The sequence below is a fragment of the Drosophila suzukii genome, chromosome 3 (assembly GCF_043229965.1).
Source record: "Drosophila suzukii chromosome 3, CBGP_Dsuzu_IsoJpt1.0, whole genome shotgun sequence".
In the NCBI taxonomy this organism is placed as follows: Eukaryota; Metazoa; Arthropoda; class Insecta; order Diptera; family Drosophilidae; genus Drosophila; species Drosophila suzukii.
The window spans coordinates 71,790,400-71,804,042 of NC_092082.1; the positions used below are offsets into that span (position 1 = coordinate 71,790,400).

The window sequence follows — 13,643 nt, forward strand, 5'->3', positions numbered from 1 at the left end:
TGAGGACAGCCGTGGCCAGTGCCGAAGTGAGTACACTTTTGCCTGAACCACGGCCTTTTTCAGTAGTGCATCTCACTCCCTCTCAAACAAAACAAAAGATACAGATACACGTAAATACACAAACATCAGTTTATATATCTCAAGCAGATTGTAAATGATAAAGATAAACAGACACAAAACCAAAATGAACAAAAGCAACTGAGCAACAATAATTAGAGCAACAAACAATTTCGCTTAATTTGTAAAAAGTACCAACAACTAAAGAAACAAAAGCCAGATAAGAAAAGCATAAAGTAATTGAGAACTAAATTACAACAATGAACAATGTTCCAGAACTTCGTTTTTGCAAGAGGCCCATATAGCTCGCCAATATATTATTAATTATTATTAACAAAAAAAACCCCAACACTCACATACACCATTAACTAACTATTTTTGATTATTTTTCTTTACTTAATCCACACTGAACACCCAAAAAAAAAAAAATACCAACCAACCAGAATTGAAGTAATGAACACTTATATTATGAGAAAGTTTACTAACCCCAAAACTAACCAATTTTTAACAATTTTACATATGCACATAACTCTATATAGAGTTCTATATAGAAACTATATATAAATACCCACAAATACGCATATATTATATATGTATACTGATATGATATGATATACGAGAGCTGGCCTGACTTTTCTGCCCTGATTCCATCGGGTACAGTCAGTTAGACAGTGGGATCGATAGGTTCGCTTATCGGTTTTTGAGTTTGTAAACTTGTAAATACTTGACATCCCCCGTCCCTCCTCTCTGAACAATAACAGCAGCACGACATGCAGACACTGACATAGCCAAAAAAAAATAAGAGAAAAAAAATTACAAAAACAGATAACAAAATACCAGACACAGACACAGAGTTTTATACCCCAACATTTCTAAAATCTCTCTCTATCTATATTACGAAAATTCTTACGTAAATCTGTGCCAATTACTTGGAAAATGATCACAGCCCAGCACCCAAGACTTTTCACCGCTGGAGGAGACCTATGCCAGCTATCGCATCAAACACGAGGCGGACTTCTAGTCCCGCCCGACTTTTTATCCCCTCGAGACCCCCTCCCCCAAACAGTTCTCTATAAATATACTGAAAAAAATCTATCTAATATAGAGATAACGCTTAGCCATGTAGTTTGTAATTAAAATCAAGTCTAGGCTGCGCTTAAAGAAATTCACTCGCAAGTGAAGAATGAGAGAGAAACAAACGCTAAGAGTATAGTTAATTCCTAGAAACTTCTAAACGTATTTTCTATGCTTAGTTTTCCATACTTTTTTTTTGTTTTTCACTATGTTTTCGGGAATTCTTCACTTTAGCAAACGTGTATACGATTTTTCAAAAACAAAACGTCCTTTTTCCCTTCGCGTGTTTTACAACACCGAAGAGAACTTGCCAAATAATAAGAAGAAAAAAAAAACTAGATGAAAATATAGATATATTTTCGTTGATCTTTTTTGTTTAACTCTCATCATGCAACGCATATACGTAAAAAGAGATACCAGAAAAGAAACCCCAACCTGAGTTCAAATGCAAAGTATACGAATAAAACTTTATGGTTTATTAAATAAAAACAAAAACGAAACAAAAAAAACTTAAAGTTAATTTAATTAATTGAGGATTGCAATGCGCCTATACGAACGACATTTTAAATGAGCCGATAAACTTTCAAGAACAATGATATACGTAATTCAACAGCAACAATACTAAAACAAACTAAACAAACTTTAAGCATTTACTAAAGCAAATCGAAAACTACGCGATACTATTATTATTAAATAAATATAAAACGGAGAGAAAGCTAATGTAATTTAATTGAATTAGAGAGCAGTCGAGAAACTTAGAGACCCCTCGCTCCCCTCCCCCAATTGTATACTATAGCGTACGTTATATAGTTCTTAGTCAGGCCCCCAAAAATCCCAAAAAAAAATCCCCAACTTAGGAGTTGTATGCTAGGCGTAAACTAAACTTGCAATCGAAACTCAAAGATACGGGAAAACGTTAGCAGCAAAACCTTCTTCTAGCTACCAAAACCAACCAACAAAACACTTTCTACTGCTAATTTCTACTACTATTTTGAGTTGTAGACCTACTAAAACCAACAAAACTACAAAAAATGTACTTAAATCGAGCTGCGATCGCAGTTCTTCAGCTATATGGGCAGTCATTTGTATACTTAGACTATAGTCGAACCGATTCCCAGCGGTTTATTATAGCCAACTAACTAAAAACAACAACAACGTGAAAAGCTTTTGTACTATTTTTTCAAAACTACAAAACAAAAACTTTCTTGCAAAATTATAAAAATAAAATTTGCAAACAAAAAAATTAAAATAGTTGTTGTACTTTGTCTCAAACCCAGAAAAACTAAAAAAAAATTGTATGTAAGAAACTAAAATTAAACTTGAAAAATTGCTGTAATTATGTAATAATTTTTCTGTTAGCATAATTCGCCACTTTTTAGTTAAAAACAAAACACTGTTGCAAAAAAAAAGGAGAGAATATACGAAGATATACACTTTGTTTCCTATGGTTTTAGTGTGAGCTTTTTGCATTTTCGTTAAATATTATTTTTAATAATTTTTGTATTAAATGTTTTGCTACCAAAAAAAATACAAAAATTAAAAAAAGAAGCAAAATTTTTTATTGTTGCATTGTAAAAATAAACATAAAATACAAACACAAAATACTGAAACTGAAATACGTAATTGCTTTAGGTGATATTTTATAAAAATATAACACAAGTAAAAATAATAATAAAAACACTAAAATTAAAAAATGATGCAAAATATATACGTAATATGTTTTAAAAATCGAAAGAAGGCGCTTTTTTGCTTTTTACTATTTTTAAAATATAAAATAAATAAATAAATTAATAATAATTTGAGCATACATTTTTTAATAATTATTATTATTATTATTGTTTTTACAAATAAAACATTTTATTTAGTTTTTAGCAAAATTGTAAAATGAAAATAAATGTTATAAGAAATGATGGAGAGAAAACGCAATCAAAAATTGAGAGAAGAAAGAAAAGTAAAATAAAAATCCAACAACAAAACAACCAGCAACTTCTATACGATATACGAATACATTTTAATGTAATATTTTTAATTATTTATATGTATACTAATAATATAATTAAAACAAGGAAAAACAAAAACCCAGAAGAATTAAGTAAAAACAAAAAAGAACTACAGAGTAAAGTTTAAAGAGTTAGCCAATAAATATATGAAACAAACGAAGAAACAAAAACAACAAAAAAACCAAAATATATTTGAAAAGTATAAAACAAAATGAAATTGATTTTTTTCTGACTACCTTAGTTTATAAGCAAAAATGGATTTAAAGACTTGGAGCGAAATGGAACTGGGAATATTAGAGGAAGCGATTGAAGATCATCATCCATGGATATTCAGCTGAGAAAACCAAAGAAGGATGACTACTTAAAAGGATTACCAACTTTTTTAATTCTTTGTAGCTGAAATTTTTAGATCAACATTTTCCTGATCTTCAGTTGAAAGCAGAAAACTCAAGATGGACTTATATGTATCGCTTAGGGAACTTTTCTACATTTCAGCCGCGCTTGGAAACATCTTATTAAAACCCAAGATCTTTATAAGAAGGGTATGCCTTTCTTTAGGTTTTCAGAAATATCGGAACTGAAATTTCGTTTTTTGAAATGACCTCAAGAGAGTCTTACTGAAATGCTTGGATTGATCTTGAAACTTTTCATAAATACTAAAGATTTTGTGACTTTCAACGCTGACTAGGGATCATATATAAAATATCTCTTATCACCACAATTTTGATATCTATTTTAACAATTTAAAGGCTAATATTTTCCATATTTCCAATGATTACTAACCAAAACTATAACTTATATTATAATACTAAGATATATATTCTACGAATTGCTGACCATTTGGTCTGATATTTTTACCCTGTTCAGAAACTGGAAAGTGGACATAATTCTGGCTCCTGTTCCATTAACAGCGTGTGTAAATTGAGAGGAGTTCGGCTCGTATTACCCCAGTTGCAGTTCAAATTCCAGTCAAAAGACAAAAACCGGCGGCACGTGTAAGCCGCTTAAAGTGCAGAGGGAGGTTTTCGATCCAGAAAATTGGGGGTGCTGGCAGGGATCACTGGATAAGTGCGCCAGATCTCTGAAATTCGAGCAGTGAACCCGATCGTATCGGCCAGCTGCGTCGAGAGGAAGGAACGTGTGTAAAACACCTTAAATGACTCTTTTTTTTTTCTTATCCCCGAGCGGGTTTATTTTTCCCTTTTTTTTGGGTGCGTGTTAGATGAGTTCGTTCGCTTAATGGTGGCTACATGTAATTTGGCATTTTGCGTGATTGCCCGGGGCGTGTTTCTGGGCTCTTCAAAGTCAAACCAATTCCAAGGCATTTCCACCGAAGAAAATGCTCTTTCGTGTGGCTTGATTTTTTCTTGAATTAATTTCTCGAGCAACGCCCCAAAACAAACGCACACAATTTTCCAAGCAGCGCGCAAAGTAACCTATAATTTTAGAGACATTAAGTCAATCCATTCCCTTTCCAAAACTCTCCAACTGGTTTTGAAATCGAAGACCCAACCAAAACAAAAAAAACACAGCCAGATGAAAAAGTACGAGAAAAACATATCAAAGGATCCAAGACTTTGGGGTTTTGGCTTTGGCTCATTAGCCGCACTCTCACCTCAAGACTTTTGGGCCGAAATACGAGTTAGCCAAAAAGGATTTCTTTCTTATAATTTACTTTTATGTGTGTTTTTTTTGTTTGTTTTTGGTTTTTTTATTGGGTTTGCGGCTTTCGGCGTCGTCATACTGTCTGCGTTTTGTGGCACAAACGAAACCGCAGAGCAGACTTGTCACGAAATTTGTGCATTCATTTGTGAAACAAAGACGGACCATCGCCAAGTCCAAGGCTACAATTAATAAACCAACAGGCCACAAAAGCCTTACAAATGCCCAAAAAACAAAAAACCAGAAAGCTTGATCGGTTTTCTTGAGGGAACGAGGCAGAAGATACCCTCTTGGGAATTTTTAAGAACATATTTTCAAATGAGTTCATTATGAGAAACTAGGGGAATTATAATCTCATTATAACTTTTGAATAAAACATTTTGAAGAATTTTTTTTTAAATGAATATGCGATCATACCCTCAAATTACAGGGTATTTGGCGAAACCCAAAAGTCATGCGTGTTTGACGATTTTGCCCTTGTGATCCGTCGATCTTTTGTTATTATGTATGAAGTGTCGCGTTGGCAGGAATTTCTGCAACAAAAGCTTCAAAAGCAGACAATCCACAGACAGTTTTTTGGGGGGTGGACAAGGGGTGACCGCAAAAATGTCATCACTGCTAATGTTTCAATGCAGTTGCCACAAGATTTTGTCTGCGGCTGATCTGATGTTCTCCTTCTTTTTCCAGATTTTTTTTGTTAGCTTTCGACAGCAAATTTTTTGATCAGAATTTGGTTTTGTCAGGGGAATTGCACGATCTGAAAGCGTTGAATGCGATACCTTTTGGGTCACCAAAGATTTTTGCAGGGCGTGAAAAGACATGCCAAACTGACGGCTATCCAATTTTATGACTATCTAAAAAAAACTAAAAACTAATGAAAACTTTTGCCCACAAAGTTAATATCTAGTCGTAAACATTTTATAGAATATCTTACCATTTTAACTGTTTTACTCGTTTCCAGGAAATCGTAGAAGCTGGACAAAAAACATTTTTGAAATCTTAATGAAATTTCGCTGCTCAAGTGTTGCCTTCAAAGGGCGGCGCGCCGACAGGAGGAAATACTCTACCTGATTGTGTCAACCCTTTTTTTTTATTATTGAACTCCTGAAGTTTTTGCCATGATTAGGGGAGCAGAGCGGGGGAGTGCCGGCCAAAAAGTATCAATTCAATGGAAATTTATGCCGTAAAAATGCCACAAGACAAGCCAGCGACTCAGTCTTTGTCTTGGACTGAAACATTTTTTCCAATGAACACAGTTTCGGTTTCATTTTTTTGCGTTTTTGGCTTTGCGAAATATTTTTGCACTGCTGCTCCTCTATCTCTTGGCCATTCAACTAAGCTGCAAATCGGTTTAAGAGCTTAACGAAAAGGCGGTGGAAATTATACAAAGCCCGCTGGACGGTTTACTTTTGTGTCATTAGGCAAATGCAGCACCTCACTCAGGGTTTTTTTTTTATTTTTGTTAACTTTTTTTTTTCTTTTACCATGCTCACCTGAGGGAAGCCCTATGTGGGAGCTCAGCTCAGCTCTGAACAATTACCATTAATTACCCGGCGTATTCGCTGCACTTGGCACCGCAAATAACGCCACTGAAGTCCGCTCGAATATCAAAAGGAAAGGCCAGGACAATTTACGCTTGTTTTAAACTCGATTAGTCAGCAGTTGATCCTATCATCGGATCACCCCCTCATCGCTCCGCTGATCCATTTCGAACCCCCCGTTTGAGTGCTTTTCAATTACCAACACGCAACTGACCACAGAGAAAATATAAAAACGGGGGCCCTTAAGTCCGCTTAGCCCGTATTGACCACTTGTTAAATGTAATTGAATCCCGCTTGAAGGGCATCTATTTCCTATGATTCAAATATCAAAAAGGGCAGCCACTGACCGCTGCTAATTGAATTTAGCTCGAACCTTTTAACTTTAACCCTTTGGCTGAAGTCCTCAAACATTTGCTTTGTACGCAGGAAGAAATGTCGGGCATTTCGAGAATTGATTTTAGATCTTAAAGCTGGCAATAAAATGTGATAGATTTTGTGGATTTCTCAATGTCAAGTTAACATTTGTCAGAGATATAATTTCGATAAAAAAAATGCACAACACAATAAATTACGATTTAACTTAACGTTAGCAATCTCTGACCGACAACTAACTTTAACTTTAACATGACATTGAGAAATCGGTCCTTTATGAATTAGTGGAATATTATTTGGTTACTATTTGTGTTCTAAATGAATGAATATTTCTATTATAATCTTTAAAAACTATGTTGAAAATGAACAACATTTTTTATTCATGTTGATCCTGCACACTTGATGCACTTATCTCCCTTTTTTTTGCCATTGAACTTTTGATTGATTTTTGGACCACAAATTGCAATTTGGCTCTGGCTTTGGTCAGGATCTTTTTGGCTAATTTTTGTCTCTGATTCAGTCCAGTGATTTTTTCTTTCGCCCACATCTCGGAGGACATAAATCACTTGCACTTAAACCCGCTGCTGGCGACGTCTCCGTTTCTATCTGTATTTTCCCCGTCTATCTGTCTATCTGTCTGTTTGCCTTGGCCATTAGGCCCAGTCCTGGATTTTGGCTTATTTCGAAAGGGCCACCCTCTCTCTTTTGGCCTTTTGTTGTTCGGCTGGCATTTCTATTGGCCCGGAAGCTGTGCGGCCAGCATCTACAAAATAGTCAGAAGTTATTTTTGTTGGGGAGGGGCATCAATTTTTATTGCCTTTTTGTGCTTTATTTCCTGCGCACTATTTTCAGGGGGCCCAAAAGAAGAAGTTTTCCACGAGGAAATCCTTGGGAGTTGGGGCACAATGGGCTTTATGCCTGAATGGCGCGCCGAGCATTAGATAATGGTGTTCCTGCTTATTGCTTACATTGGCTTTTTCTTTATCCCCACACATCTCGGCGTCTTTAGGGGGGATTTTCTATAATTTGCAGGCAGCTTAGCAAATTCCGCAGTAGCCAAGGGTTGGGAAGAAACTAGTCAAAAATAATTTATTGCATATCTAATAGAGCACGTGCCAGGGAACCCAACTCCTTTGGCCTAATTTTAGGTTTTTTTTATCAAAAGAGTCTGTTTAATAATATTGTATATAATATTTTTAAAGCTTGCCCTTTTAAAGTAATGCCCACTCCAAGTTTACCTTCTAAATATAAACACTCTTCGCTTCAACTTTTAATTAACCAAAAAGTTTGGAGAGCTGCTAAGTGCAGCTTAACAGAAAATTCAATGGAACAAATGCCGCATAAATCTCTAAGCTACTTTTACTTGCCAAGGGCACTCAGGACCTGAGAATTCTCTCCCCGTTTCTCCAACACTCTGTACACTTTTTCTCTGCATTTCACCGAGTTCTCTGAGTGCTGGCTTGCTTATCCGCCAAGGCAATTCCCATTTGGGCCACATATGCCCGGCATTATGGAGGCATAAATAAAAATGCCAGCCACGCTCTTTGCTAATAAATGAAATATGATGCCACCACCCATCATACCAGCCCCCGAATGGAAATTGTCGTAGCTCCTGTTTATTGGCCCGGCCTCAAGTTTTCAATATCTCTGCATATTTCTGCACGGCGACACAATTTCTATATTTTGGCAAATTATTTTCTCGGTCGGGTATTGGATTTCCCCGGGGCGGCCTGAGAAGGGAAAAACCACCCACTCAAAGCCCTCTTTTCTTTTTTTTTTTGTATTGTGGACTGTTGCTTTTGCTTGGTATGCGCGGTGCGAAAACAAAATTGACGTCAATTACGCAATGCACACGGGCTTTACCAGTCAGACACCAGCTTTTCCCGCTTTTCCCCCGGCTTTCCTTTATTTTCTTGGGATGCCTGTGCTTTTGCTAATCCGCTTCGGGGATTTGGGGAATTCTCTTCTCTGAAAACAGGGCCATAGCATACTTTTCCGGGAGCAACACTTTGCGTCAGATGCTCTCAAGTTGCTGGTTTTCGCACCCTCGGCAAAATGTGTTGCTGCTGCTACTACTACTGTTTGCCAGGCGCTAATTAACGCATTAAATCATATTAATGTCGCCAAATGTTTCAAAGTCAGCCGGTGTGCTTATTGGATTTCTTTAGAGAGGACTTTGGGACCCCGTCAATAAGCCGGCATAAATGGCCTCTAATGCAATGGCCAAGTCGGGTGGGTTTTCTGTTCCCATTCCAGCTGGTAATGGCTGATTTTATGCTTTTTTTTTGTATTTTAATTAGTTACTTGAGGGTTCTTTGGTGTGAAAGCATTTTAAGGGAGTTAAGAATGGTCTTGCACTTGCAGTTTTAGTTAATACCGAATATATTACATTTATTTACAATATGATATGATATTATTATTATATTTATATATTGAAACCTACAAGTTTAAGGATCTGAAAATAGTTACCATGACTTTTTTACCCAAATCCCATCAGTCAAAACATAGGAAAGTGTCTTATATATATATTATTCTTGTAGTACTTTTACCTCCTAACATCACTTTAGAAAAATCCTCATCAGTTAATACTCTACATATTGCTGTTATTAATCCTGTTTATTATTTATGATATAGCCTAGCCATATTTCCTGTAAAATCAGCAAGAATTACCACTCGTATTGCTAGTAGCTTCAATGTTGCTGCTGTACCTTAAAAAGTATCTACAGCTTAGTTGTCTGGTCTGCAACTTCAACTTCTTGGGATGCAGAAAAATCACAAATTAATTAAAGACTCTAGCGGGGTTCTGCTTCCTTCTTCATCTCCTGCGGACGCGCAGCTAATAAAACTTATATAATAATTGTTCATAAAGTGTACAATATTATGTGTTTTCAAATGAGGTTTGGCTGGCTGCATGTTGCATGTTGCTTGTTGCATGCAACGCTCATCGCAGCCGAGAAACGAGACGAGGCGAGTCGAGACGAGTGGAGAAGCCATGCCGTGTTGTCAACTATTTCTTCGGTTCATAAAAATTGTTATTAATTGGCACTTAAATGCTCAAACGCAAAAGTTGAGAGACGACGACGAGGAACGTTGATGCTGTGTGTTTGTTTGTCTGTCTGTCTTCCGAAGCGTGTTGTGAAATTTAAGCTTTTTAGCAGTTGTTGCTGGTGTGTTGCCGATGTTGCTGTTGTAGCTGTTGCTGTTGCTGTTGCTGTTGCTGATGTTGCTGTGTTGCTGTTGCTGTATTGCAGCTTGCCGTTCGTTCAGTCGTTGCATGTTAACCTTTGGCTCGCTTGTAATGAATGCAACCGAAACGAGCTGCCGAGGAACCAGAAGAAAGATTCAGGCTGCAGAAGAAAGAAGGAGGCAGCTGCAGAAGAAAGAAACAGCCAGCAGCAACAGCAACAACAGCAGTTGGAGACTTACTTAAAGCTCCCCATATAAATTTCCAGACTTCATGTGGCACTTGTTTAAAGTCCATTTTGTGCACTGCGTGAGTGTTTATTGAATGTTTTTTTCGAGGCCCACTGCCCCAAAACTTCTCCTTCCCCAGGCCAAAGAAAGTCTGTCTCCGTGGCTCGGCAAATATTAATAAAATGCCGTAAAATGGCAATAAAACTGCAGTTTCTTACATATGAAATCAGAGAGTCAAAGACAGTACTGCTTCCTTAAGTAAGAAATGCTAGAAAAAGGAGATATCTTTAAGATATTGCAATTGAAAAATATATCTCACACACAGAATATATCTCACACACAAAATATATCTCTCACAAAAACCTATTAGTTTTATAATTTATAAAAAATCAAGTGAAGTAACTTAAAAATATTCAGTTCTTTAAATTAATTATTCATTTTATACCATCTTACAAATAAGTGTTTCTTGTATCCTCTCCAAGGTATCAATGCATTGTCGTAAAAATTGTGAAATAAATCTTAATGAGTACATCAAAACCATTTTTAATGTTCGTCATAACGAAGCATGACTGTATTTAACGCTCCGACTGTGTCAAAATCGAATTGCAATCTTTAAGCGCCCCAGCAATGTTAATTAAAATTACAAAAATACGAGAAAATTAAGGCACCCAGCAATGTGCAGGAGAACACCTTGAAAATATAATTTCTGTTTGAGTCAGCAGGCTCCCCACCTAGCGGCCCCTCCCAACCAAATAACCAAAAAAAAAAAAAAAACAAAACCAAGAAATAAAAATCGGAATGGGGAATCATACGTAGAGATATATACGTATATATCTGAGATGCTGCCCCGTTGCCATTTTTGGCCGACCGACCGCTGTGAACTGACTGAATGTCTGACTGAGTCGGGTCCGTGGCTCTTGGATTCGAATTCGATTCCGTTTCCAATTGCCAGCTCGCTGGCCGCCAAGTTGGCCGAGTGTAAATGATATATGTGGGCATTTTGGGGGGATACGGGGAGTTGAAACAAGGGGATTGGCATCGGGACTGGACCGTCTTGTCTGTCATTTTGGAGCCACACAAAGCTCCCAAAGAACCGAGAGCTCCGGGCCCCCAGAAGACCCAGGCACCGAGTGCAAATGACTTATAAGAATTTAATATTTAACAACACAAATCAATTCAAAAATCATCAGAGAGGGGTGCAGCAAAAAGTGAAAAATAAAAAATATAAACGGGGCAAGAAAAAAAACGAAACTCATTTGTTGCAGCTTCGCGAGGTTCGTTGTTCTGGACAAAGTCTCATTTCGGTTCGGTTCCTGCCTTTTGGTATCACTGCGAAGGCAACGAAAATGAAACTTTTACGTTAAGTTAAGGAAACGATCCGGCAGACAATGTAGAGAGAGGGATTGGGATTCGGAGGGACCCCGATATGATGATGATGATGATGATGATGCCGGAGTCGGAGTCGGAGCCTGAGCCCAAAGTCGTTAACATGGTGGTCGTTGCTGTGTTTCTGTTGTTGCAGCCTTTTTGTGGTCAGCGCGCAAAAATTATGAAAAATCTCAAAAAGACCTGAGAGCTGGATGGATTTTTTTTTCGTTTTTTGATGTTTTCTGGCTTTTAACCATGGCCTTTGTATGATTTCTTTCTGGCTTCACTTCGATTTCGAATTTTTCGTATTTTAAAATTGTATTTTTAGTGTCAGCTCCAAAAACTCCGTTTCCCCGCCCCCTTCTCTCACCAGAAAACTCCGTTGCAAAGCACAAGGCCAGACATAAAATTAAAAAGACACACAAAGCGATCAAGAAGCAGCACAAAAGATGCATCTCCCGCTGCGTCCCGAAAAGAATCGAAAAATAATAATAATAAAGTAAGGAACTGAACGCTGAACGAACAAAAGTCTGCTCCAAACAAACATACAAAAATAAAACAGCAAAAAAGAGGTTAACAAAATAATTTAAGCAATAATTAAACAGAAAATAAATTGCGCAAAAAATAAATTAGCAATCAAACAAAGCAGCTTTTAATGGGAATAAAAATAATAACAAAGAACTCAGCTTGCCAAGAAATCTGGATGCAATAAGAACGTATAATCTAATGAAAGATACATCTTAAAAATAAAAGATACATCTTGTAAATTGTTCGTTAAAACTAACTGAGAGAATTAAAACATAAAAAGTAGAGCAAATCTTATTATTAAATGAATAATTAATTACTAAATTAGCAATCAAATAAAGCGGCTTTTAATGAAAATAAAAATAATAATAAAAAACCCAACTTGCGAAGAAATCTGGATACAATAAATGCGTATAATCTAATAAAAGATACATCTTAAAAATAAAAGATACATCTTGTTAATTGTTCGTTAAAACTAACTGAGGGATTAAAAACATAAAGAGAATAGCTAGCCTTTTTACTAAATGAATAATTAATTACAAAATAAAGAACCATTTGAGCGACAAATCCCCCAAGGCGTAGAAGTATGCACACGAAAATTATCGAGCGTTTAACACGGTCGGGGCAAAGATTTCGATTCCGATTCCGAAACGGATTCTCAGATGCAGATACAGATGCAGATGCAGAATTGGGATCGCGATCGACCATATTGCAATCGCCGCAGAGTGGGGATCGATGGGGCTATATGGCGGGCGATCTATATATCGGTGGATATACCGGGGGATATGGCGGGGAATCTGTGGCAATACAAACACTTTGCACTCAACACCCATTTAGCTAGGCCGCCTGGCTGTTGATGATGATGATGATGATGTGGCCGCCAGCCGCCAACAGAATTGTTTACAATACAAAAAAAAAAATAGGAAAAGAGGGATTGAAAAACCAAAGAGCGCGGAAAAGTGGGGGAAATTTTGCGATCGATTGCAACGGGCAAAGGAAAAGTGTGAGCAACCGCAGAGAGAACTGTAAACTATTTACAGCCTAGCAGGCTCAATGATTGTTTTGCTTGGGTGTTGTTGCTGCTTTTATACAATAAAATTTATTTGATTTCTTTACGCCGCTTTCATGCCTCAGTATTTTCCCTCAATTTTCCCTCATGCACTTCTGCACTTTCGAACGTGAACGCTTCGCTGAGAAAATGCAGGGAAATGCAGGGAAAACGACGGATGATGATGATCATGATGATGATGTTGATGATGACGCCAACTTTGGACTGGCGGCGGTCGCTTCGCTTTTATAAAAATAAATTGTTCGCAGACGTAATGATGCGAAAGCAATTGAGAATTCTATATATGCAACTGTCTGTATGTCTATGTGTCTAAATGTAACTTTGTATCTGTGTGTGCCTGCATTTGTTTGTTGTTTGTTGGAATGCGTAGAATTTCAATTGACTGTGGGCAGAACGAGTGAGTGAGAGAGCTGTATGGGTTTAATAGAAAAACCCACTTACACTCGCCAAAAATGAAGACTACAATACTGCAAAATATCTCATAAAATCCCTAGAGCAACACTTGGGAATTATAGGTAGAATAGATCATATTATATAGGAAATTATAATTTCAATTCTTAG

At 36.9% G+C, this 13,643-nt stretch overlaps 1 protein-coding gene across 4 annotated transcripts in view; it reads left to right on the forward strand.

The window, feature by feature from the left end:
* Nucleotides 1-13,643, forward strand: part of hth (Meis homeobox homothorax) — a 111,099-nt gene that overhangs the window by 29,992 nt on the left and 67,464 nt on the right. Inside the window, exon 7 of one of the 4 annotated variants that reach the window (XM_065866391.2) lies at nt 1,004-3,348. The exons of the other annotated variants lie outside the window; for them this stretch is intronic. Within the exon in view, the coding sequence (XP_065722463.1) occupies nt 1,004-1,078 (75 nt within the window). The 3' untranslated portion in view covers nt 1,079-3,348. Of the gene's footprint in view, nt 1-1,003; nt 3,349-13,643 lie in introns of those variants that run through there. 4 annotated transcript variants of the gene reach the window in all.